This window comes from Lichenostomus cassidix, chromosome 1 (genome assembly GCF_008360975.1).
Source record: "Lichenostomus cassidix isolate B80296 chromosome 1, HeHo_3.0, whole genome shotgun sequence".
Classification (NCBI taxonomy): Eukaryota; Metazoa; Chordata; class Aves; order Passeriformes; family Meliphagidae; genus Lichenostomus; species Lichenostomus cassidix.
Window position 1 is genome coordinate 90428982 of NC_139479.1, and position 25091 is coordinate 90454072.

A 25091-nucleotide genomic window follows, 5' to 3' on the forward strand; every position below is an offset into this window, starting at 1 on the left:
AGCACAGATCCAAAATTTCTTGTACCACCTTTTTGTCTGAATACAAAAACATGCAATAGTAGCAGGCTTACCTTGTGATAAGGGTTTTTAATTACAGATAGATCCTCAAGCTGACCCCTCTTACCTCTAGAATAGCTGAGCAATGGATCAGTAGATATATCTCCTATTTCATCACAAGCTAAAACCACAAATTAAGCAGCCCTAAACACTAGATTTGACATATTTATTCTGTACATATCCTGCAGACCAAAGCAAATAGGCTTCTCTACAACAGAGCATGCATGTGCAGAAGGAATAAGTTTTGTTTTAAAAATAATTGAGAAGATTCAAAACACTCAATTACCTAGATCTTTTGTCAAAATGGCCTTGTAGTACTTCTTCTGCAGAGCTGACATTCCATGGTACAGAACCACTTCGACCTTCTTTGGCAGCTCTGCAGCCACCTCAGATTTCACTCTCCGAAGCAGAAATGGCTGCAGAAGACTGTGCAATTCTTTGGCTATGCAAAAGCAGGGAAAAAAAAACAAAAAGAAAAAAAGGAAAGAAAAATAAAAGAAAAAAAAAGAAGAAATAAATGAAGAAGGAAAAAAGAGGCAAATACAGCATTAAAGGTAAGGAATTTATACAATACCTTCCAACACCTTCACAACTACACATTTTACAGGGAAACCAAAACATAGTTGCAAACCTGAAACACTTAGAGGGTACATGAAGGCAGCTCTTGCTTTAAAAGTAATCATTAGTTTTTGTGGCTTTGTTTTGAAGCCAGTCACCAGTAAAAGAAAGCAAATAAAAAAGACATGACACTCTTGTTTCCTAGTCAAGATAAAAGCTGGTTCTGATTGAAGTACAACACTGCTTATTACTGACCTGGTTCACTCTCCTTTTCAATATCTTGGTAATACTCAACAAACTCTTTCACTTGTTCCCTAAGAAAGATGTCAGGCTCAATAAGGCTGAGTAAGGAGTACAGTTCCTGGAGGCTGTTCTGGACTGGAGTGCCTGTGAGTAGCAGACTGAAGCCTACTGAGAACTGAAAGAACCGTGCAATGAAACAAAATTATTAGGGAAAAAAAAATCTGTAATTAAAAGTTAGTAAATACACAAGTCCACCCACATCACTCTGAACTTAAAAGATGAGAGGCAGCACAGAACTGCTCACAGAATGCTGCAGATCTGCCAAAACCATCCAAACATGAGGTATGGTGTGACAGTCAAACAGCTCCAAACTGACTAGGCTGGCACCAGTGCAAGGAATTCAGTGTAAGCAACATAAGAACAAAGTACAAAACTGACTCCATTAAAATGCTCAGATCCATGCAATCTACAGTTTAATACTGCATACCCGGTGTTAGATAATGAGGCATAACTGGAAAATGCAATTGGAATAGGACAGTGAAATGAGACTCTGTCAGACTAAGTTCCATTTCTGTTTGCTGGGTAACCCTGACAAACACAGCAACATTATCTGGTCCATGTTGCTTACAGCAATCCTTGCAAAGAGACTTAGGAAATACATTTATCTTTGGAAAGATACAAATTTCTCTCAAGTTTGGTAACATAAAATATATTAGGAAGAGAGCTAAGGTGAATCATATCTACTTATTTGTGATTATAACCAAAGCTCCTGAATTACTGACATCATAGACAATATGTCCAGAATACATAAGACTTTCATGAATTCAATAAAAAACCCCTATTTTCCAAGGTGTATTGCAGTACATTGCTGCTGATGCCAGCGCAGACCAAATGCCTATGTTTTACTGCCATGACAAGAAGTGCAGCCTTCACTCAGGCATTTGTACTACTCTGGCAGGGTGCTTTGGAAGCTGGAGCAATTCTCCTAATTTCTGTAAACAAGGGTGGCTCCATTAAAAGGACAGTGGAAGTCAGTAGCTCAAGACTTGAGGCCCCATGAACTAGGCAAGGGTACCTTCACCCTCCCAGAGCTGGAGATGTCCTCTTGTTGCTTGATATTGTCTTAGGCCAGCCAGACTTCCACCACTGCAGTAGCACAGCTGTGGTTCAGCACTGTGTCTAGCTGTTTTACATTTTCAAGTCTTTCAAACTGCTCCAATGTGGCAAGTCCAAACATGAGAGGGAAGCTCCAAATACTGCCCACCTCCAAGCAAAGCCAACAAGGCCTTTATCTCTCTGCCACTAATTGTGGGAATCTGTTCACTAGCTCTGATGGAAATGAGTTATTGGTTCAGAGCTTAATGCTTAATTGGGAACAGAGACTCTGAAAAGGGAAAAGTTTTAAGAGACTAGAAGATAGATGCGTTACTTTACCTCGGAAAGTGTCTTGTAAAGCAGAGAATTTTGATTTTTCAGTCTGTGAGCTTCATCTACAACCAAGGCAGCCCAGTTAAAGCTGAACAAACAAAAAACAGCATCTTCAGTTAGGGGCTGACAATTCATTCTTGTAAGTACAAAAAGACTGAAGAAAGTGGTGGCTCTGCTTGGCACAACTTGAGCTGGGGTCCCACTCCATGAGAACAAGCAAACACCAAAAGTGGGGTGGAATTCACAGATACTGCTTTTGAAGAGCCAACACATCTTTTTAACTATAGCCTGGGTGAGTTTTTTTAAAATCAAGACTAACAAAATTCACTTGAATTTCTTGCTTCTCTCTCCACCCCCATTGCTATCAGGAAAAGGACATAAATACAAGTTAGTTGAACACTCAATGAGGTCTATGGTTTGGAAAGAGACATTAAACTAGGCCCTAGTGCAAAACCCCAACAACCCAACCCAGTACAAACAAGGCTTTTCCAAATCACCCAAGGCAGGAGTTTCGACTTATTCTAGGTTCATACAGCTCTATGCAGTCTCTCCTCAAGAATCTGAGGAGATACTGTATAGAATCACTGGTGATCCAGTAGATTCACTAGGCTTAATAGAAGCTCCACATCTTCTCAGCCCTCAGTGTTTGTGCCTCCTTATCACTAGGGTTTCACCTTCTACATCAGAGTCATTTCCAGGGATGCATGACCCTCCAGCTTTTCCTACCAACACACTTCTATTCCCAGTGGAATACAACATCTGAAATCACAGTGACCTACATTCTTCCCACAGCCTTTCTGTTTGCCTCAATTTCCCTCTCTGCTATATCAGAGTGGTTCTCCATTGTAAGAACAATCAAATGTCATTACTCTTATTCCACAAGCTCAGGAGCTGAATTGCAGGACTCTGCACTGTGAAGCACTGCAGAAGCTCATGTGCAGAGCAGAGTCTGATCCCTCATCTATTCCACTAGAGCACAGCTCTTGCTCAATTCATGCATGCTGTTACACTGCTGGTAAGGAGCAGTGGTGGTGAGACATCCAGTAACTCTGACCCACCTTTACAAAGTGTTCCAAATGCTCCTACACAGGACAAGGTACAAATGATTAGCAGCCACTTTTTTTCAGAAGGAAGACTAAAGGGCAAAACCTTAAATTTGAGTGACATGGCTTTGATGTTATTTGTTAGCTTTAGAAGTAGGAAATTACTCAGTAGCTGACATTTCTGTGATACTAGGGCTGGCTGCTTGCTCTCCCTGGGTGCTTCACACCTGGGCTACACTTTAAAATAAACAGAGTAATATACAGTGATGCAGAATTTTTTATGAAACTGTAAGGACAATACAGTCATGGCTACCTTTAATTAGACCTGGTTTCTACCATGATGTGCAGCACAACCTGCTATTTCCAGCAATGGCCAAGGACAGGTGCTTTGCTGACAGACAAGAGGGTGCCCATTGTGGGTCTGACTAGCTCGGACAGACACAGAATTGTGCCAGTGAGGGCCACTGAATTTCTGCTTCTCCAAAGATACTGAGCCATTCATTGCATAGAGCTACTCTCAGCACTTGTCACAACACCACTGCAAGGCACTGGCACTACTGCTAAGAAAAAAGGAAAATTCCTCCCCATTTCAAGTGGAGACTCTTGTAGAATTCTGCAGGACTATGACAGTACCTCCTACAGACTGAATTTCAGCTGAATAATCAGTCTTTCTAGAAGGCATAATGCTTCATAAGCCCTCCACAGTTCTGACTGGAGGCAATAAACTTCAGAATACCAGAATATGGTATTAGCACATTATCACTGTTAAGTAATGCAGGTCAGTTTCAGTGAATTTTGCAACTAATACCTTTATAACCTGAAGCTCTTGAGAGTTTCCTTTGCTGGACTAATACTTAGTGTACTGCTGTAAGTCACTGTGTCATATTGCTTTAACTGGCTTGAAAATTGTCCTTGGGGGAAGTTCACATATATCTTAGCTGACATTAAAGCTTCTTCACTGAAAGTTTGAAAAGGCAAAGTAATAATCACAAGCCAAGAATATCCCTGTCTCTTGTGAAACAATAGAGAATCTCACACATACAAACATCCACTTAAGAAACTGCTGACAGATATGCAGACTTAAATTTGAAGAAATTAAAACCAGACTCACGAGTTTAGAAATGCTGCATCTTTCAGGCAAATCTGCAATGAAAGAAAATGAACTGTAATTTATGATTCAAGTAAATACATCAGTTAAGAAACAGAGCATTTTTTTGTTGGTGAAATGGAGCAGAGTGGAATGAAGGCACTTACAACCTGAGGAAAAAAGCATGACAGCTACATGACACCTTCAGCATGTTGTGGTTTAACACCACCCACAGCCACTCGGTCACACTCTGCCCAGTGCTAGTGGGGGAAGAGAATTGGAAGGGTAAAAGTGAGAAAACTCGTGAGCTGACAAGGTATGAACTGGGTGGTACAGAGGAATCAAAAAGGCAAGGAAAACTGGAGCCCTCCTTTCAAGTGACAAATACATCACATACCTCATATGTTGTCAGGAGTGCATGGAAGTGAGAATCCTCTTTCAAGTTCTCCTGCAGTTTGGGTCGCTCTTCCTTGCTGCCTATGTATGTTATGAAAGAAAGACCTGGAGCAAACCTGTTGTTAAGAGAAAGAGCAAAAACAGTGAGCCAAGCTAAGTCTTTTCATGTGTTTATGACCCTGGACCCCATTATGAAACACAGCCACTGCACAGATAATGAGAGCTCCTATCCAAACACCTTACACTCCTGTGAGATGATCTCAAGCTTTTGAATCGCACTCCTTCATGATTTTCACCTCAGGCTGGCACTTCAGCTGCTGGCTCTGGTTTGGACAAGTCCTAAATAAACCTCCATTCTTCTAGGTCTAAGAGTCCAAGGCAGATGACTGAAAACAAGTCTCATGACCCAACTGCTATTCTCAACTGAAAAAAGTTTGTGAGAAGCAGGTGAATGAATATAGTTGGCCCAGCTGAGGCCAAAGAATTGGTCTAAATCATACTAAAATAAAGAAAAAAATGTCTGCAGCAAAGAGGTCCAAGTCAGGGCCTCAGAAATATATTCTCTCAGTCAAAAAGCAGATAAAACCAGTTCCAATTGTTGGGATCATAAAATTCTTCCTCATTTAATCCCACCACTGTTATTTACCTAATATTCCTTCTAGAGAAGGAATATGCTGATCTATGAAGGAATGCACTTTCCCACAACTATTCCAACCCCAAGTCTATCCAATCAGGCCAGCTTACTTCAGAATGTAACCTGGATGACTTCAGATGCTGACAGATAGTATCACCCAATGGCCACACAGAGATTTCTGTTCTAACCTTTAACTTCCTGCTCTCCCTCTTAAGAGGAATCTGTGGGCTCCAGACTAAAGATTCTGTACATATTCCAGGCACAGCAGGTACACCATCAGCAGAAGTCAGCCCAGGGAAGATGGGTTGCATGCACAGGTGTGATGTATTTTGCGTGCATATGCAAGCATGCCCCCCAACTTGGGTCTTACCTTTCATCATAAAGATTCCTTGCTGTCTTCAGCAGATTTTGCCTAAGAGAGGCTGAGCATGGAGGGTTACAAATCAATAAAAAGCAAAGAGCCAGTGGAGGCACTTGGCCTGAAAGTCAGCCAGTACTATACGATGGATGGATTAATGTATACCACAGCATTATAAAGACTATGCATTAACTGCATAGTCTGCATTGATTTGTTGGTTTAGCAGCAGCTTCCCTTTTTACTTTTTATCCCTTTGAAAGGATAAAAAGGAAGTGTTGGAGTGAGCAGATTTGAAAACAATCTTTGCAACTTGCTGAGCAAGAATATAATAAGCCAGACAACTGTTCAAACTTACCTCTCCAGTTCCTCCTTCCAGTTGCTCAGAACTGACAGAGGACAAAGTATCAGAAACCTCTCTTTGGTGGATAATTTTTTTGTCAAATAAAGAAGTAGAGAAATGGTCTAAAAGGCAAGGAAAATATATTTTTTACAACAAGGGAAGGGTTCAACCCAATAGCCTGATCCTACATAAGCTGTCTCCTTGTTGAGCTTTGCAGCTGGTTTCCATAGGTTCACTAGCACAAAGCAGAGTTAGCAGTATCAAGTGAGATCCAGACAAAAAGGCTTAGATCCTAAAACACAACCCTAACATATCAAGCCTCTTTCCAAGGGCATTTCTTGCACAGTCACAAACCAGATCTACCATGCATCACTTTCTAAAACTATTTGTAATTTGAGACCTATTGAATAAAATCAGCTGAACCAAAGCACAAGCCGTCATTTTCCAACAAAACTTAAACCCACTGAAAAACTTTTTAAAAAAATCCAACAAACTTCTGAAAAAATCAGACCTATAAATTTTAATTCATGTGTTGACAAACACAAAAATCACTTCGGAGCAAGTGCATCAAAAGAACATTCTTTTCCCTGTACTGGCTGTGTATTGTGCCTTCAACTCTGCATACTATGAATTATGCATTAAAGTGTTTGTATAAAATAACCACTTATCTTTTTACAAAACACTAAAACCTTTTTAGAGTTAATCAGGACTTAACTCAGGACTTGGTTTAAGTGGTTAAGGAGTGAAATAGACAATGAGCTCTCTCACTTGAATATGGAATTCTGAATGGGGGGGGGGATCATTAGAGTGCTTTTTCTTTTTCATTCTGCAGAAATACTGGGCTAAAAAAAAAAACCAAAACGTTAGGCAAAGATTATTTTCCAGAAGAAGACATACCTGACAAGTCTTCCCAAGACCCATCTCATCACCCAGGATACAGCCATGCTGGACTTCATAGCATTGTATCAGCCAGTTTACACCTTCTAATTGATAGGGACGAAGCTTAATGCCTGGGAATAAAAGCGATTTGTTACATTTACACAGTCACCCAGCACACTCTATACACACTTTGAAAAAGGTCCTGCCCAGAACAGGCCTTCCCAAACCTCTGCCTTACAGGAAAAGCACAGCAGCCTACAGCAGAAGCTGCTTTACTCTCCTGGAGAGCAAAGACCCCAATGCTATAACAATTCCATTAAACTAAAGCATATTCAGAAACTTACACACACAAAAATGTCCTGAGCCATTGCAACAGACTGTATAAGGAACATGATCTAATAATTAGACTGTTACTTTGCATTCCTAAAAGACAGCTTGATTTTCAGCTCCAGTCACTTTTTAAAATATGTAAGTACTAGATCCAGGGACACATTTTAGGCTACCAGAAATGTTTGTCACAATATATTATTGTATAATTTCTCAACAAGATGTTTTCCAGCTTTTCTGTACTTAAAGCTAGGGCAGACCTCACCTATAGGCCACTGTGACTATTACCACCATTGCAATCATTATGGGGCACAATATGTCAAAATTAATACAAAACAAGTCACATAAGAGTTGGCAAGACCTTTCCTTATACTTGGACTGAAGTGCTGTGTATTGTGCCATTGCTGCCCTCTCCTCCCTGGGAAAATGTGCACACTGAGTACATGAAGTAACTCACCAGCCCACAGGATACACAAACCTAAACCAGCACGGGGATTGACATTCCCAGCAGCTAAGGAAAATGTGCGGGCAGGACGGATTGCCCAGGCATTTTCCTTTAACATCACCCTCCAGGCAGTGGAAAGCACTTTAATTCATGCTCGACATCAGCCCATTTCAAGGTCGCTGAACAGGCCAACTCTTGTCCATCTTGTCCTGAAGCACAGAGCTGTCTGAGGCTGTGCTGAGGCATTAGTGGGCTTAAAGCTGGGCTCAGCCCTGGCCCAAACACCCAGCTAACCACAAAGCCAAGGAGATGTTCCGCACCAGCCGGGAAAAGCTTGCACGAAGGAGCAAGCAATGGCAATGCCATCTCTGCAGCAGCTGCAGCTCGCTTAGACAGGCCAGGATGCCACTTTATTTGCACCTTTATTTATTTCTGGCCTGGGAGCTGCTAGTACAGAGCCCAGAGAACTCCAGCTGAGAGAGCTGGGGTTGTTCAGGCTGGAAAAGAGATGGCTCTGGGGTGACCTAATTGCGGCCTTTCAGTACCTGAAGGGAACTTACAGGAAAGATGGGGCAAGACTATTTACAAGGGCCTGCAGTGACAGGACGAGGGGGAATGGGTTCAAATGGAAAGAAAGTATGTTTAGATTAGATATTAGGAGAAAATTCTTTACTGTGAGGCTGGTGAGGCACTGGAACAGGTTGCCCAGGGAAGTTGTGGATGCCCCATCCACGGAGGTGTTCAAGGTCAGGTCGGACGGGTCTTTGGGCAACCTGGTCCAGAGGGAGACGTCTCTACCCATGGCAGAGGGCTTGGAACTGGGTAATTTCAAGATCCCCTTCCAACCCAAGCGATTCCATGAGCTGGGTAGCACACCAGGCAGCGCGGGGCCCTGGGCCGCCTCCCGCCATCCCTGACAGCACCCACCCCACCGAGGCTCCGTGCCGACCTTCCCGGGCACCCCGCTGACCTGTCAGCCCCCACCGCCGCACGTCCGCCTCCTGCACGCCGGGACCCCCGGCCCGGGCACTGCCGGCGCGACGGAGCGCCTGGAAGAAGCGGGACATGGCGGGACGTCAGTCACCCTCACCGCCGCGCCCTTCCCGCCGCCTCCGCCGGCTGAGGGTGGGATCAGCCCCAGCCCCGCCCCGGCAGCGGCACGGAGGGTTCGCCGGGAGGGAGCTCCGCGATGGCGCCGCTGCTGCTGCTGGTCCTGGCGCTGCTGCCCGCGGCCGCCGCCGCGTACCTGTGCTTCTGGCGGCGGTACACGGGCAGCGCGGCCGCCGTGATACACCGCCGGGGGCCGCGGCAGGCCGGGCCCTCAGGCCCGCCCCGGGACACCGTGAGCGCCGGGCCGGGCGGGGGGCGGCGGGCGAGGGGCGAGGGGCGGCGGGGCCGGCGCTCACCTCTCTCTTCTCGCCTCCTCTCCGCAGTGGGCTCCGCGGCTGTGCGGCGCCGGGCTGCGCCTCTTCGTGCATGTGGCCAACACGGTGAGTGCGGGCCGGCAGACGGGGCGGTGAAGCCGGGGCTGCTCAGGGAGCAGCGGGCGGGGGTTCGGAGCGAGCGGGGCTCGGCGGGGAGGCTGTGGCTCTGGGCTTCACCCTCAGCTGGGGTGCCGCGGGCACTGAGAGCGCCGGCTCTGACCGAGGGTGTCCCGGGTGTTTTTGTGGGGAGCCCAGAGCTGACACCGAACTCGAAATGCAGCTGCCACCTGCTTTCCTTGGATATCCAAAGCCTCGGTGCCTCAGCCCTGTGGCAGGGCTTTCATCAGGGTGCTGAAGGCAGCTGAGCCCCAGGGCTCCCCTCAGTCTGGGGGCTGATCGCTGCCGTGGCGCTGGGAGCACTCGGGTCAGGGTGCAGAGGGATAAAACCTGCATCCCCTGGGCACTGCCCGCCTGCACCAGCCTCTGCTGAGAGCAGGCGGGTTTGCTGCTGCTGCTTGGCTGTTCTTTTGAGCCAGTGTGCAGGTAGGCACGAAAGTTTTGTTTCAGCCCTGTCGCTTGTTACAAAGCTTGGTGTCCGGAGTGAAAGCTTGGTGGACTGTGTTTGTTTGTGGGAATACTTTGGGAGAGGCTTTTTGTCAAAATGTAACAACCAGAGTACCTTTGCTTTGTGGCCGCTTTTGGTGCATGGGGAAAGGCTTGTTTTCGTTCCTGACATCTCCCTTAGAAGAGATATGTGAAATTCTCAGTCTCCTACGGGATTGTGCTGTGTTAGATTAGATGTAGATTAGGAGCCGTGTGTTTTCGAAAAGATGCTGTAATTCTTATGCAATGTGTGAGGTAACATTACACTTCATGGGACTAGTCGTGTGAGCCTTGCCTCAGACCTGTACTGTATTTGTACATCCCATAACATGTTTCTGAGTCCCTTGTTGAGATATTAAGACAGGTTAGAGCAAGGCAGGTCTCTTTGGGACTGCTGATGCTGCTACACTGGGAGCCAGGGTATTGAAAGAGTATTTTCAGCTGTCTGCTACCAAAGTCTCTAAATTTCTCACACTTTACCGAGTTGACTCATTTTATTGCAGGAGCTGGTTGAGACACAGAAAAAGTCCTAATAGTGTGGTAAATAAAAGAATAAACTCCTACCTTATCCAATGTCTGCATAATCTGTGGAACATGAAGAAAATAACAGATGAGATCTATATAGATGCTTCTTAATAGTGTTGCAGCTGCAGATGCAGGCTTTCTGTGTGAGTCAGGGTAAGACAAAGGCAGAAGAATCAGAAGAATACTCTTTTTATAATTATATAAATATGAGAGGTGGGGAGCCATTTCAGGCCATTTTTGTGATGTAAAATACAAGTGCTTGTGCTGTTTTTTACTGCATAGTATTGCATGCTTTCTAGGGTGCTCCAAGCCTGAAGCAATCGTGAGCATATTCAGCATTCCTTGTCTAGTGAATAAGGTGCTCAGGTCAAAGTTGCTGCAAACCAACTTTTTTGCTTTCTTTTTTCCTAGGCTTTTGGACAGATCTGCTTACTGCCATTCCTAATGAGGTAAGAGTAGGGAGTTTTCTCCCACTCTTAAGTGTACTTATGTCTTTTTTTTTTGTTTGTTTTGTTTTGTTTAAGCAACTTGCATTGCACTCTGCTTATAGGTTATTTGAAATTACATTTTTTAAGAGAAAGCTGCATAACTTGATTGGAGAGTGAGCAAGATTATTTCATAGATGTTTACTAGATTATTCTTTTAACTACAGTCATTTGAGTGGGTCTCTATGAGAAGATATTAACCTTTTTTCACACTCATGCAGGTGCACAGAAACTGTATTCACCAGCTTTTCTTTTTGCCTTTTGTTTGCCTTTGTGTCTCTTTGCCTTTGCTCTTTTGTTGAAGGACAATCTTTTTTTCAAAGCTAGTGCATGTGTAAGTTTCCTGTGTTTATCACTAATACGGTTAAAAGAATAGTAGTAGTGGGTAAGTGAGGCCAGACATAAAGTTCAGAGGTTTTGGTAAGTTCTTTTTAATGATCTTCACTATTTTAGGTCAGCCTTTCCTCTTTCTCTCACATGTGTTTTTGTTCAGAAACTGATTTCAAGTATAGGTTACACTAAGAGGCATTTGGGAAAGAGTTTCAGGAGCCCCAGGCTCATTTTTTTTACATAGTTTGCCCATGGTTTGAAAGGTTATCTGTGCAGATCCCAGGACACTGAGAACTGTGTTACCCCTGAATTTTACTTGGGATGTGGGCTTTTTGAGCAAATCATACCCAGGCAAGTCTCACTGCTGTTACACAGCAGATCATTCCTGAATATCTGTGACAGAGTCTTGGTTTCCTTGCTTTATGTGGTCCAAGATATGGATTTATGCTGCAATCCCTGTTGTATTTGATTGCAAACAAACTACATTGAAGCAGGTCATGGAAAAGTCTGAAGAAATGCTTGTTTTAACAGGATTAGTGGTTGAATGTATGGCTTGTACTACATTCTCCTTTTATTTTCCTCTCCATTCCTCTCTTGTTTAGTCTGTGTATGAAAGGTCTAATTAAAGTGACTCAAGAACTTTCACCATTTCTTTCCCAACTTGAGTTTACAGAGCCTGTCTGGCCTTATGTCAGGAGGTAGGAAGCTTTGTTAAGCAAGCTGAGGAGATTTGATGCTGCCTTTAGGAAAGACGTGAGAGAGATTAGCTTGTAACTGTTGCAGCTCCCTGCTGTGAAAGCGGACTGCTAAGACAAAATGTTCTTGGGTAAAGTTCCTTCTGAACAGTCTGAAAAATTAGTCATGGTCGAAGTTGAAACCTCCAGCAGTGACTCTCTCTCATTCAGGATGAACAACTTCTCGCTTATGCGTTCCCTTGACATTCATGAAGATCCCACATTTATCCCGGAGGTTGCTGCGGGGGCTGCTGAAGACAAGTCTGAGGCTAAAAGCACTTCAGATATTATCAAGCAGCTGACAGATGCAAGGTCAGTATGTGATGTGTAACAGAGAAGTGGAAAAACACACGTGCTGGCACTGTTACATTAGTGGGAAACTGTCATTGTCAGCAATTTAGATTGAATTCTTGTTTCCATGCCCAGCCACTTCACAAAACAAATAGTGCTGTCAGTCATCTTGCCTTTTGTAACCTATAAATCACCAGTAACTACAAGCAATGTGAGAGGGAAAAGCTTAAGGGAGTCTGCCTATTAGGGAGAGACCAAATTCTGCCCTTTCCAGAGCTCTGGTTGCACTATTAGAGCAGATATGCTTAGTGTTTGGCTAGTCATTGCACAGATCCCTTTAAGTGAGTTTACAGGAGTGCTGTTTCTAGCCTTCAGGGAATCTCAAAGAGAACACCAGGTTTGCCTGGAGGAGAGAAGGACCACAGTTTTTAAAGAAAATGATGCACAAGAAATTAACCTTGTTAGTGATGAGATGTGGTCTATTGCTTGTGTGCTAAAGCCATTGACTTGATGTTGAAGCCATTCACTGATGTGTACCTTGTGTGTGCTGCATGGTGCCTTTTTCACTCCTGCACTACACACCAGATGTGCTGCTGGTTGTCTCTGGATCAAACTTGTGACAGACATCCTGGGAGTAGGGTCATGAGTATATTCCAGCTAGGCTATAATGTTGCAGTGGTGAGTTTGAGTAGCCAATGCAAGCCTGGAATACATTTTGAACAGTTTAATGACTGCTGTATTTCAGTAAGAATATGGAGAAACTAAAACATACTGGCAAGACTAATCCCTTATTTCTGTGGCACCCATAGTGCATTTGTTGCTTGGTTTATGTGCAAGGAGCTTGACAGAGTGTGAGCTGCAATGCATGGGTTGGCAATCCACATGGTTTGCTGTGAGTGATGCCCAAAACTGCATTGGACAGTGATGCTGAAGTCTGCAGGTCTAAACAAAGCTGGCTTTGGTAGCTCACAGTTCCCCTTTAATTCTTTTTTTTTTTTTTTTTTTTTTTTTTTCAGTTCTGATTCTGCTAGGAACGGGTTTAGCTTCAAAGGGATCAAAGACTATCTGGAATGTTACCGGTAGGTGAGATTATGGTCTGGAAACAACCTGTCCCACATGTTCCCCTGCTATGGGCTGCTACTCTTCCACAGGCTCTCAGGCATATCTCTGTTAGCATTGTCCTTGAGGTGCCACTGTTTATCATCACTTCTGCTGTTCTTTCCCTTTAGTAGAATAACGAAAAAAAGTCGTCTGGGAGAGCTGGCACAGCTTTACAAGCCCTGCAAGGATATTTAAATGCTATTTTCTTTGGCTTATTGTCTGTCTTCTCTCAGAGGGATTTCTACATATCTTGTTTGCTCAAACGCATGAGTGAGAAGTAGATGAAGGCTGATCTGGATTATGCAAGTGGTACATATTGTGTGTCTCTGATGAATCCCTTGGTTCCCCAGCTCCCTGTGTTTTTCTGAGCATGACACCTGCTTTTACCCAGTAAAGGTGTCCATCCTGGAAAGAGCTGAAAACACACCCCTGGCTCTGAGGTTCCATGCGCTGTTGGCTGCCTGGTAATCCTAGTTGCCTCTGGGACATGTGCCAGGTGTGGAGGCCTCAGATAAATATTCGTGCACTCTTAGCATTTGTTCCTCAAGGGCCACTTCTGCCTGTGGGCTGTGGCCTTGGAGCAAAGGGCTGATACTGCAGTCTGGTGTTACAGGTGCATCTTGGCCACAAGGCTTTTGTGTCAGCCAGAGATGGTGTGTTTATGGTGTAACACAGCCTTTGCCAGGAGGGAGGGAAGGTTTATTAAGGGTGGGTTCTGACACAACTGCTGAGAGCCCCTTCTCTGTAATGAGATGCCTGTATAAAGGGGTCTGGCCTCCTGTTCTTAGGTCATGATACTTGGAGTTTCGTAACTTCCAAGCTTTCAGGAGCTTGAGGACTGTCAGTAAAGCTGTCACCTGTTTGCTCCTGTTTATCTGTCTGGTGGTTCAGGAATATCTGGGTAACTCTCCTAGTTTTTGCCCCTACTCTAAGGAGTATTCTGTGTAGGCAAATTCTCCCCTTAAGGAAAAGAATCTCCTATCTTGATGGTGTCAGCTGTGTTCAGATCATCACCACAGAGATTCTTACCTAATTCTTGCTTAAAGCTGTGACAGCTGCCATCTTGCTGCATGTGTGTGGATGAGGTGAGGGGAGGTCTTGTAACAAGCTCCCAACTTCTGTCTTGTAGGAGTGGGAAGCTGACGCCATCCCAGGTAGCCAAGAACATCATTGCCGTGTTGGAGGACTGCGACAAATCCACGCCTCCCCTCAGAGCCATAGTGCAATGGGACCAGGAGCAAATAATGCTGGTAATGTCTGCCTCTGGTAGGAAAGGAGCCTCCACCACACCAAGAGCAGTAGCATCCATTAGGAGGGGCAGAGGCTCTTCTGCTGATATGTTGCACAGAAAAATAAGTACATTTTTCTTTGCTCTATGTTTAGAGGACTACAAACAAGTTTGCTTTCCTTCCTGCGAGGAAAGGTAGCATTAAAGCAATCTGTTTCCTGCTGGATGACTGTTTATAACGAGATTTCTGTGCTTATGTGGCATCCATTAGCAAAGATGGTTCCAAGTAGTAGTTTCCCACCAGCATATGGTGGAAGTAGAAGGAAACTTTGATAGACTGGCCAGGAAAGTGATTTTTGATATCCATTCCCATACTGGTGATGACCTTCAGCTCAGCTAAATATATATAACATATGCTTTATGCTTTTTTTTCCTCTGTGCAGATGGCTGAGGCCTCCACTACTCGTTACAGGAATAAATGTACCCTGTCTTGTCTGGATGGCATCCCAGTGTGTCTGAAAGAAGAGTTCAAAGTGGTGAGTTTCCTTGTCTAGCTGCCAGTTCCTGCTGCAAGTGGTTAACCTGCACAACTCACTGTGTCAAGGTTTTAAGACCAACTCCTCAGCAGAAGCCTGAGAATATGTTTGTAGTGAGGGGGTAGTATGTGGGTTTGCAGTGAGTGGGATTAACAAGTTTTGCAAGGTGAAGACAGATCTTCCATACAGCAGACGTGTTCCATATCTTGTACTGATCTCTTTAATCCACAGGGAGTAGAGGGTGGGTGTGGGAAACTGTCTCTTATGATGAAATGAGAGTGTAAAAAAGCATCTGTCCAGTGGGTGTAACTGTCTGTATTTCTTAGGTACTGACTCCGCTCTGCTGGCAAAGCATCCCTTTCTCCTTACATTAAAATATATGTGTCAGAAATATGCAAGTTACTTTGAAAATCCCTACTGACAGGATTTTTACCTGTGGCCTAACAACAGCTACCAGTTAATACTCCTGGCAGTGCTATCAGGCCATTGTAGGCTCTGCAGAGACCTACCCCTAGGTTGAGAGTCCTGTTTATGTACAGATTCTTCTATTGCTGCCTCAAAGTAAAGAGTACTTAGCATACCCTGAAAATAAGTCTGTTATTTTGGCATTTGACTAATCTTAGTGCCTGGCTTCAAAGCAGGCAGGTCTGAAATGCTGTAGCTCTGTCCATGGAAAGATGGAACACAGAGCTGTGTGCTGTGGGACCAGGGTGATTGTTCTGCAGCCCCTGGGCAAAATAATCTCATCGCTTCTTGGAGGCAGACTCTGTGACTGTCTACATGTTTCTGTTCTTCTGTATCATGGTGTGAAAAGGACTTCTCTGCATGGGAGAAGGACCAAATAGTGAAGGGTTAAGTGTGTCTCCTAACAGAGACCAATACGAGACAAGTTGAAGAGAGATTTTTCCTAGCTCTTACTTACCTCCATGGGTCCTAATGTCTGGGATCTGTTGTGATGTTGAAGTGTGTGTGTGCACCTTGCCAGGGTTTTAGAATGAATAATTAGGTGTCTTCTTGCTAAGGTACCTTACCATCACCGAGTGGGAACGGTGTATCTTGGGACAAAGCCAGAAACAGAAGATGCTACTGTGGCCAGGAAGCTGCGAGAGGCTGGGGCTATCATTATTGGGGTCTCAAACATGCATGAACTAGGGACTGGAACAACTGGATGCAACCCTAATAGGTAAAAATCCCTTTCTTCTCTCTTCCCCCGGTCTAAAAATATCTGTGACTGTTCAGAACTCACAGGGAAGGGTACAAAAATAAGGGCAAGCATGTGAGAAAAAAAAAAAAAAAGGAAGCGTGAGAGAACCCTGGAGGTATGAAAATCCAGCATTGTAGATTTGAGGATCAGAGTAGCTGTGGAAGCCTGAAGGCTTGTGAAACCAAAGGAAGGAGATGCTCCAAGTGTTGTCTGCTGAGTAAGGAACTTGGTTTGTCAGGCCTTACAGGCCTGGAGGTGTGAATGTTTATAGGATGACTGGTAGACAAAAGCTGTGACAAAAAACAAATAAATAGTCATGTAATGCTCAGCCTCAGTGATGGCTGAAGGCCTAGAACAGTGAGAAAAAGGTACAGTCATTTCAGGAGAACATAGTGGTTTTATTTCCTAGCTAAAACAGGTTCACTGATTTGCTTTACTATGGTGAATTCTCCAGCTACAGCCAAGCTGAGAAGTCAGTTCCAGAGCAGTGGTGCTCATGGCCTTGATGAACCTTGTGTAGAGCCACACTAGGTGCATGTGCAGCTGGGTGGAACTAGGGCTCCCCTTGGCTGCAGCAGCGTTCCACTGCTTCCTCACCGTGTGAGGTCGGCTGGATACCCAGTGGCTTGGCAAGCTCTGCTGGCTCGGGGCTGTGGTCAGGCTGGGGAGCTGCTGCTTGGGGATAAAGGGCAGAGCTGACTTGCTTGTCTGTAAGGATTGCTGGCCACCAACTGCTCCACCTTTTAGAATTGCATAATGCACTGTGGCAGGCAGTAATGGCATGGCGCCACTGCAAACAGAAGAGCTGAAACAGCATCTTTTCTCTTGTTTTGGGCCTGTCTCTTTTGGATATGCTGCCTATGCTCACAAGAGATTGGACTCTGAGGCAGAAGTCTTTTTTGCATCCTGTTTTCTAGGGAGATGGCACTTTCTGAGATTAAATGGCATCTCCTTACCAAGACATCAGAATCCCTGAGCTGTGTTTCTGGATCTTTTCCTGTCCTGTAGTGCACACAGTCCTTCCTAAGAAAAGATTAAACAATCTTTGTCTGCTTCAGGTACCACAAGATCCCTAGGAATCCCTACAAGCCTAACCACTTCACAGGTGGGAGCTCCAGCGGGTCAGCAGCAGCTGTAGCAGCAGGTAGGTGGTCCTAAATGGAGGTGGTGGGAGGAAGGTCCTGAGCCAAAGTACCTCAGGCATTTAGTTTTTATGGGGGGTTAGAAGCTGGAGGGAACTTCTAGCTAAACAGAGAGCTCTGTGTGCTGTCTTGGATACAGCTGCTGGTAGAATGGACAGGGCAATGTGATGTGTCTCTGATCACAGGCCAATGTGTGGGTTTTTTGTAGGTCTCTGCCCCGTGGCTATTGGCACAGATGGAGGAGGCTCTGTGAGGATTCCTTCTTCATTCTGTGGTGTGGTGGGTCTGAAAGGTAGAGCCCTTTAATCATGGAGGGGTGTGTGTTTGTCTTGTTTGCTGTTTCAGATAGAATGCCATAAACAAGTCAGGCACTTTTTAATTCCTGTGAAGTAAAATTTGACCAGAGAAACTCTGAAATATAACAGTCTGATAGCCATGAGGGTTAGACTGGCAGCACGGAAGTATTCTCTACTGTCTGTTGAACAGATGTTCAAAAAACCTAACTTGCTTGTGTCAAATGCTAAACAAAATATGCTTGCTACTTTTCCTTTCTACCCTTTCCTTTCTACCTTTCATCTGAGACCAGGTACTCAGCCATTACTCTCCTTCCATCCTTCACATATGGTTAACTCAACAAATCTTGATTCATCTGAGGAAGATAATGATGATCACAAAATGTGACTGGTCAGAAAGGTGATATGAGTACTTGCAGAAGACAACTGGTGTTAGGCATGAAGTCTCACTGGTGAAGTGGGTGAGACCTCCCATGGGGTGCTGTCTGCTGCTGCTGATAATCCTGCTCCTGTCTCTCTGTCCTTCATACCATAAATTATTCTTCTGCATATTTAAATACACATATTACAAAATGTCCCTGCACATGTTTCCCGTCAACTAAATAATTTCTTAGGGCGGAAGCCAATTTCACTAATTAACTGAATGCATGTGTTTCACTGATGAGACAGATCATGGTCAGCAGAACAGGGTACTGAAGGATGAAAGACTGGGCTCTGAAACAGCAGACATGAAAGTGACTGGCAGGGGTTTATTGTTTACCCTGGGTGCACCAGAGCCATCTAGGTGGCTCTTCCCAGCGACTGCTGATACCCAGCTAAGTCCCATTTCTTGTTCCCCAGGTACGTTTGGGCGCATCAGTGGTCACGGCAGCTTGCCCCTTTCCTACTCCACAGTCAGCGTAGGTAAGAGGACTTGTGCTCCACTTCAGGGATCTTGCTGTGTGCTGTTCTCACAGGGGGGCAATCTCTGCCTAGAAAAGACCTCGCGAGGAAGGTACTATTTACCTCTTTGTCACTTTCTTATAACTGATCTCTTTTACAGGCCCCATCTGTACGTCAGTGGCAGATGCAGCCATTGTTTACAGTATCCTTGCTGAGCCAGATCCACTCTATCCATATGGTAGGTGAGCCCTCTCCCCCCCCACCCGAGCCCAGATGCTCTGTCTTCCTAGAGGAATCCTAGAATAAAAGGAGGAACTCTTCTTTGTTTCTTGCAGGACTAAAACAGCCCAAAGCAACCCTATCTGATATGTGTGCTCCTGACCTGAAAGGCTTAAAACTGGGAGTGGACTGGACATTTTTTAAGGTGCCTTGTTTATCTCTATCTTTCTGCTGCTTTGCAAAATAAGATTTTAAAGGAGCCCAGTGCATTCATTGCTCTCTTGCCTGTCATGATTAGAGCTTCTCATATTTAGTCCTGTAGTTGGAAGATAATACAGCCTGTGCGAAAACATCAACATGGAGATATTTTTTTCTAAGGCAGCCTTTTGAGTAAGAGTCTGTTGGAGGCATGAGGAAAAGTAATGACTACTGCTGATTCTACTGGAAGCAGTGCTTCTGAACTGTTTACAAAATGCAGTTAGTTTGAAATCAAATGAGGAAAAGGAGTGTATCCACTTGGTGACAATGCTGTAGCTGCTGAGTGTTATTTCATCATTCTAGTGTAGAAATTGGGCTTGCAAGCTTGCTTGGCAAATGTAATGTAACCCCACAAATGTGCTCAGGATTTCTTCCTGGACGTAAAAAAAAAACAACTCTTACTGGCTCTGCCACAGTGCAGAGGAGGAATATCCTCTCCTCTGGAAAAGATGACCTTTCCTTTTCCTTAGGGGTGTCACCTGCAAGCTGTTCTCTTGCAGCATGTGACCTAAGGCAGTTCTGTAGGACTGCATTTCACTGCAGTTAGGGACAGGAACTAGGAAAGCACCAAGAGGAATGAAGTCCTGGTGAGTGTGCTCACCAAGAAGAGGAGAGCAGTTATTAAAGTCTACTTAATTCTTTCCTCTTATTCTTTAGGCATGTGATGCTGAAGTCCTGTCTGCCTGTGAGAAAGGTAAAGAGGAGAAGTCTCTAAGTCTCTTATTGTGCCTGATGTTATGGTGTCACTTGGTGTTTCTCTTACGTATGCATTAAATAGATCTTGCCTGAAGTTCTTAAAGGCAGTTGCTTAAAGGGGTCTGGCTGGATAAACAGCAGTGGCTTTGTATTAGGAAAGCCCCCATGACTGCTGAGGGTTAAAAAGCTCAGCAGTTGTAGGCTTGTCAGATTACAATGGAAGAATGCAGTCCACTGTGCTCAGCCTCTGTGTGTATAAAGAGAGATGTGTGCTTGGTAATACTTACTCTGCAAGCTTTAATGGTAAAAGACTTTTTTTAAGGGAGGGCCTTGTTTCACAACATAATGCTCAGTAGTAACACAGTGCTAGGTCTTTGTGATGTATCCAGTCCTCTGGTATTTCCTTGAAATCAGCCAAATGGTGCCTTTAGGGTGGCTTTGTCAGAGTTTAGTCTAAACCAAATTCACCCTGGTACTTGGGGGTGGGGGAAAAAGTCTCTGCAATGGCTGCTACAGTAGTTGCTCTCCTGTGCATTGGAGCTGATATAGTTCACAGTATTCAGGCTTTGCTTGGATTTTCTTCACCCTCCTTATTTCCACAGACACACTTCTACATGTGTAGTTTTCTTAGGGATGGACTATAGGCAAGCTTGGGTATTTTGAGGAAGTTGGGGTCACAGAAAGGCAAGAATTCTTTTCAGACTGCAAAAGATTCGCTTTTCCCAAAGTATTGGTGTTTGGCCTTGTTAAAGTGCATCAGGAATTAGTGACCCTGTATTGCTGACCTGGTCCCTTGAGTATTGCCTGGTTCCTCTACCATTATGGTTCAGAAGAGGCTTTGAATGGGAATCTCATGATGCTACATAATCACTTCATGCTGATGGAACACAGTCATGTGAAGTGCTCAGGGAAACATTGTCAGTACACCTTTTACTCCTTGGCTTAACTGTGAGGCTAGAGGGACAAGGTGAATTTGCCTGAACTATAGCAGGTAAGTTAGGAACCTGTGTGCAAGCCCCTGCCCTGTTGGAATACTGAGATGCAGTTAGGTTGAAAGCATTTCCCAGGGAGAAGCAGCTGCAGCAGTGCATGCCACATGGTGCACTGAAGATGCTTGTCCTGCAGTGGCCTATGGGGTCTCTCACTCTGGAGGGGTTGGGGATTTGCAGCCTTTCTGTGAAGTCTGGTGAACTCAGGGATGTTGTGTGTGCTTTACCTGTCCTGTACACAGCTGTGGAGCACCTGCAGAGTTTGGGAGCCAGCGTGGTTGAAGTCTCTCTTCCAGAGATGGAGGAAGCGCGAGTGGCGCATGTGATCTGCATTCTCAGTGAGATGAGGGATTTCCTGCAACCTGACTTCAATAAACATTTCCATGAAATGGTAAGTAGCAGCAGCTTGGAGCAGTGTCTAGTTGTCCTGGCTGATACAGAACAAATGTCGTGTCAGTGAGAAACCTGAGGTCCTCCTGCTACTTCTGTGACAAACTACCTGTTGGATGACTACTGATAGAGAAGACCTGGAAGAGAACTCCTGAACTGTCACAGTTGTTTCCCACAAGCAGAGCCTTAATCAGTGTTTTTTATTTCAGAATTTGGAAACTCGGGCTAGCCTGGCCTTAGGTTCCCAGTTCACAGCTCTGGATTATATTAAGGTAAGGAACATACTGGGGTGAAGGGAGGCACCTAGTGAACCTGTAAAGGTGGGGTAGGGGCTTCTGTTAGCCTTCTCATACCCTTAGAAAGATGTCACTCAGCTCAAGCTGCCCTCTGCTGTAACACCATGCTGGATGGTGGGGCACCACAGAGGATGTGCCACCTGTCCTGTATCTTGGTTCCAAACTGCGGGAATGCTGTTTTCTTTTGCAAAGGCAGAGATGCTGATGGGCAAAGTCTGCCAACATCAAACATGAATTTTGTGAGCCAAGAGAGCCCAGTGAGACAGTATTCTCTCTGCTTGCAGGCAAATCGACAGAGAACTCGGAGCATGAGATTTTTGCAAGAGATCTTCAGCACTGTCAACTGTATCCTTACACCAGGTATTGGACCTCTTGGCTAAAGAACCAGTCCTCAACAGCTGTGTGGTGCCTTTTAAGAACAGTCACTTCATCAACTTTCCCTCCTCAATTTTAAGAGTGTGGCTTTTGTGCACTTTGCTGTGCCTCACACCTTTAGAGGATAATGCAGCCTGGTTAGAAAGGCTACTAGTCTTTCTAATCTTAGAAAGACTAGACTTAATGGTTGTATCCATGGCTCTGCATCAGGTTGCCCAGAGAGCCCATGGAATCTTCATCTCTGGGAACATTCAAAAGCTACTTGGACATGGCCCTGGGCACCCTGCACTAGCTGACCATTCCTGAGCCAGAAGGTTAGACAAGATGACATCCTGAGGTCCCTTTCAAGTTCAGTCATTTTGTGATTCCTCTACAGGTGTTCCTTGCACTGCCCCAAGAATTTATGAATCTGACCTCTTGACTGGGAGCAGCGATATGTCCCTCACAGTCCGGTGCATGAGGTAAGGAAAGTGCTATTTGCACTACAGAAACAGAATTTTGGGAACAGCTGGAGAAGAAACTTTAGCTGTAAGGCAGGAGAGATTAATCATATCTGCCTCTCCCAAAAGATCAATTTGCTGCTGTCCCAAGGCAGGAATACTGCTGACAGCTTTTTTCCACTAGGTTCATGCAGCTTGGTAACTTCACTGGGATTCCAGGCCTTGTGGTCCCCATTGGATATTCTGCTGCTGGGCTTCCTATTAGCCTCCAGGTGAGTATGTGCTCTTTGTGAATGCTGGGTCACAAAATGCCCAGCTGGCTTTGTCCTGAAAACCATAACCAAGTCCCTGCTGTTCCACACAGCTCTTTTGAGGAGCTTGCAGGTACTGGAAATAAAAGCTTTAACTTGAGGGTGATTTGCCTCACTCCTAAACAGCAGAGAGTCTCTTCAGGTATCTTTGAGAAAGATTTCTCAAATCTACTGCATCTGTCTACTTGCATCAGTACCTTGTATTGGTCACTACTTTCCTCTCTCATTTCTCATTTCTGTAACTTCTTTAAATGCTTCACTCTTGAAACAGGTCTCATGTGAAGGAAAGGTCTGTCTTGCAATGGACAGTCACACAGCTGCCTTTATCCCAAATACATTAATGCCCGCCCTGGGCTAAAAGGGGAAAATGTGTCTTTTGGGGATGTTGAGGGGGGGGAAATTGTTTCCAAGTATTTCAAGGGTATCTATATATAATGATGCTACCTTTTTTTAATTGATCCTTCTCTTTCTGCCTCTCATCTTCTCCCAGGTCATGGCAAAATGGTGGGATGAAGCTGTTCTTCTGAGAATTGGCCTAAAGCTGGAGCAGTTCCGTGAGCAGACCAAAAAACCATGCATTTATTATGACATCCTTGCATGATGGAGCAACCAGGATGGGGGAAAAGTCTTTGTTTTTTCCTAGTCTGACCTGACCAAGTGTAAGAGTGAACTTGTTTTCAATGTTCATCTGAATAAGGTTGAGTAGCAGGCCCATTTGAGGAATGGGCACAAACCACTGATCTAATCAGGCACTGATGCTGAGCAGATATAATTTCTGCTCCTTGCTTGGTGGATGGTCTAGTTTATACTAGGGAGACTAACTGTGCTAGCTAGTTGGGATTTTGCCCACAGGGGAAGCTGCAACTATCTTCTACGATTTCTTCCCACGGAGGGGTCCTGTCTATGGGTGGAAGACAGTTGCATCTACAGGACTGCATGCAAGCAGTTCATACTACTGTACATGGAAAGGTACAATCTCTAGCCCTTCACCTTCTCGTGGAACTCCTCCTCCTCCAGGATGGAACAAAGGTACTGTTTCTGAAGGGGAAAGGCAGCAAATAATGCCTAGCTCCCTTGAAATGAGGAGGATCTTAACACACTTGCACTCAGGCAGTGTTTGTTTTGGCCCTGTACTTAGTCACAGGGAGCAAACCATAAAGCCTGTAGCTATGCAAGTATTGCTGTGCTGCTGTTCCTCCTGCTGCCAACAGTGCAAGGTCAGCCCAACGGCTGCAGAGTCTGGGTGTGCTCACTGCTGAACTACTGTAAAAATTGAAGCTGGCTGCAAGAAAGGTGTTGCACAAAGCCACAAGCAGCAAAGAACCTGCTCTTTGCCAGCCTTCTCTTATCTTTAAAGTACTTCCTAAAGTAATCAAGGTGGACCTGGATTACTACATAAAGCATGACAAAGCTGTAAGCCATAGTGTTTTATTGAAAGGCTCCAGACTGTAAATTCCCTAGTACCTTTGTCCTGCCAGCAACATTAGGGCCACATGAAAGAAAAGGCTTAGGAGTAACTAAACCTAAGCATTTGTGTTCATTTTGGATGCTCAGAGGCATCTCCTGTTGCCTGCCTTATCAGGCATCCTGGACTTGTGATCAGGCTGCTGGAGCAGCTGTCCTATAGACAGCAGAGATCACTGTATTCTAAAGTAGCTTGGAAGTTTCTCTCTAAAGTTTCTTGGAAGGAAAGAAAAAACAGAAAATAGTTGCAGTTTTTCCCAAACTCAGTACAGTTTTGGGGTTTTTTTCCCCATACCTACATACTCCTTAACCAGAGCTAGCACTTTACTAATGGCTGAGGTTGTCAGATGGCATCTGAATGGAAGAACATTGCATTGCTGTTCCCTGCTTAATTACGTGAGTTAAATCAACTCCTACCATCAGCTGTCACCGGCATGCACAGTTAATTGTATGGTTGATACTGTTTTTTATCTTTAATTTCTCTATGGGATACTGCCACAACTGTTTTTCGCTCAAGTCTAGTATAGCTCAGTTTTTTTGAAGAACAGTTTCAAAGCAAAGTATTTCCTCTATTATTAATGGTAAGTTATTAACACTACCAACATACATGAGAATGAAACTGCTGAGATGTACTGCTTAGCAATCAGGGAGTTGGTAAGTGTTTCACAATAAATTTCAGCTAGGAACATTACTGCTTGAAGGAAATAGCTGCATGTTTCCTAATTCCATGGTATTACTCAAGGAATTAGAGATGAATGTCTAAAATATTCAATTACCATCCTGCTAGATAAAGCTACTTATTTCAAATCCCTTCCTAAATGCTACACTGCCCTAAAATTATAATTTCAATATTTAGTTCATTCTTGGGTATGGTGAGGGAGCTCAGGTTGCTAGGAGAGAGGCTCAAGTAAATAGTTATTTTTTAAAAACACCTCCATCCTCCTAACAGTGGGAAGAAGAAGGAACTGAATTTTTACTGACTTGACAGTAACTCAGCCTCTCTTTTTTCACACACTGTTTCCTCCCTTTGCCTGAACATATCTCATCAATGCACATTTCCAGTGCAAGACTTTCCTGGTA

General features: G+C 44.6%; 2 protein-coding genes across 2 annotated transcripts in view; one reads left to right on the plus strand and one right to left on the minus strand.

Annotated features, from left to right (window-relative positions):
- CHD1L (chromodomain helicase DNA binding protein 1 like) overlaps positions 1-8932 on the minus strand; it is a 22485-nt gene extending 13553 nt beyond the window's left edge. The window contains exons 1-8 of the mRNA XM_085070650.1: positions 8766-8932; positions 7042-7154; positions 6160-6266; positions 4814-4928; positions 4441-4472; positions 2293-2374; positions 871-1033; positions 344-499 (exon numbers count right to left, since the gene is read on the minus strand). Of these exons, the coding sequence (XP_084926776.1) occupies positions 344-499; positions 871-1033; positions 2293-2374; positions 4441-4472; positions 4814-4928; positions 6160-6266; positions 7042-7154; positions 8766-8862 (865 nt within the window). The 5' untranslated portion in view covers positions 8863-8932. The remainder of the gene's footprint in view (positions 1-343; positions 500-870; positions 1034-2292; positions 2375-4440; positions 4473-4813; positions 4929-6159; positions 6267-7041; positions 7155-8765) is intronic.
- LOC146445262 (uncharacterized) lies at positions 8933-23964 on the plus strand. The gene is made up of 20 exons (XM_085070664.1): positions 8933-9137; positions 9229-9285; positions 10759-10796; positions 12068-12208; positions 13204-13266; positions 14418-14538; positions 14960-15052; positions 16075-16235; positions 17315-17400; positions 17607-17690; positions 18532-18594; positions 18734-18811; positions 18909-18997; positions 19708-19744; positions 20978-21126; positions 21335-21397; positions 21706-21781; positions 22173-22257; positions 22421-22508; positions 23038-23964. Exons 1-20 carry the CDS (start codon positions 8985-8987, stop codon positions 23146-23148), a joined length of 1836 nt encoding a protein of 611 aa, XP_084926790.1. The 5' UTR covers positions 8933-8984; the 3' UTR covers positions 23149-23964.
- Positions 23965-25091: the final 1127 nt, after the last annotated feature.

Bases quoted from the DNA above. Each gene is read 5' to 3' on its own strand.
- LOC146445262 (XM_085070664.1), top strand. From the start codon at position 8,985: ATGGCGCCGCTGCTGCTGCTGGTCCTGGCGCTGCTGCCCGCGGCCGCC. The intron at 9,286-10,758 runs GTGAGTGCGGGC...CTTTTTTCCTAG, and splicing joins TCGTGCATGTGGCCAACACG to GCTTTTGGACAGATCTGCTT. The intron at 21,398-21,705 runs GTAAGGAACATA...CTCTGCTTGCAG, and splicing joins CAGCTCTGGATTATATTAAG to GCAAATCGACAGAGAACTCG.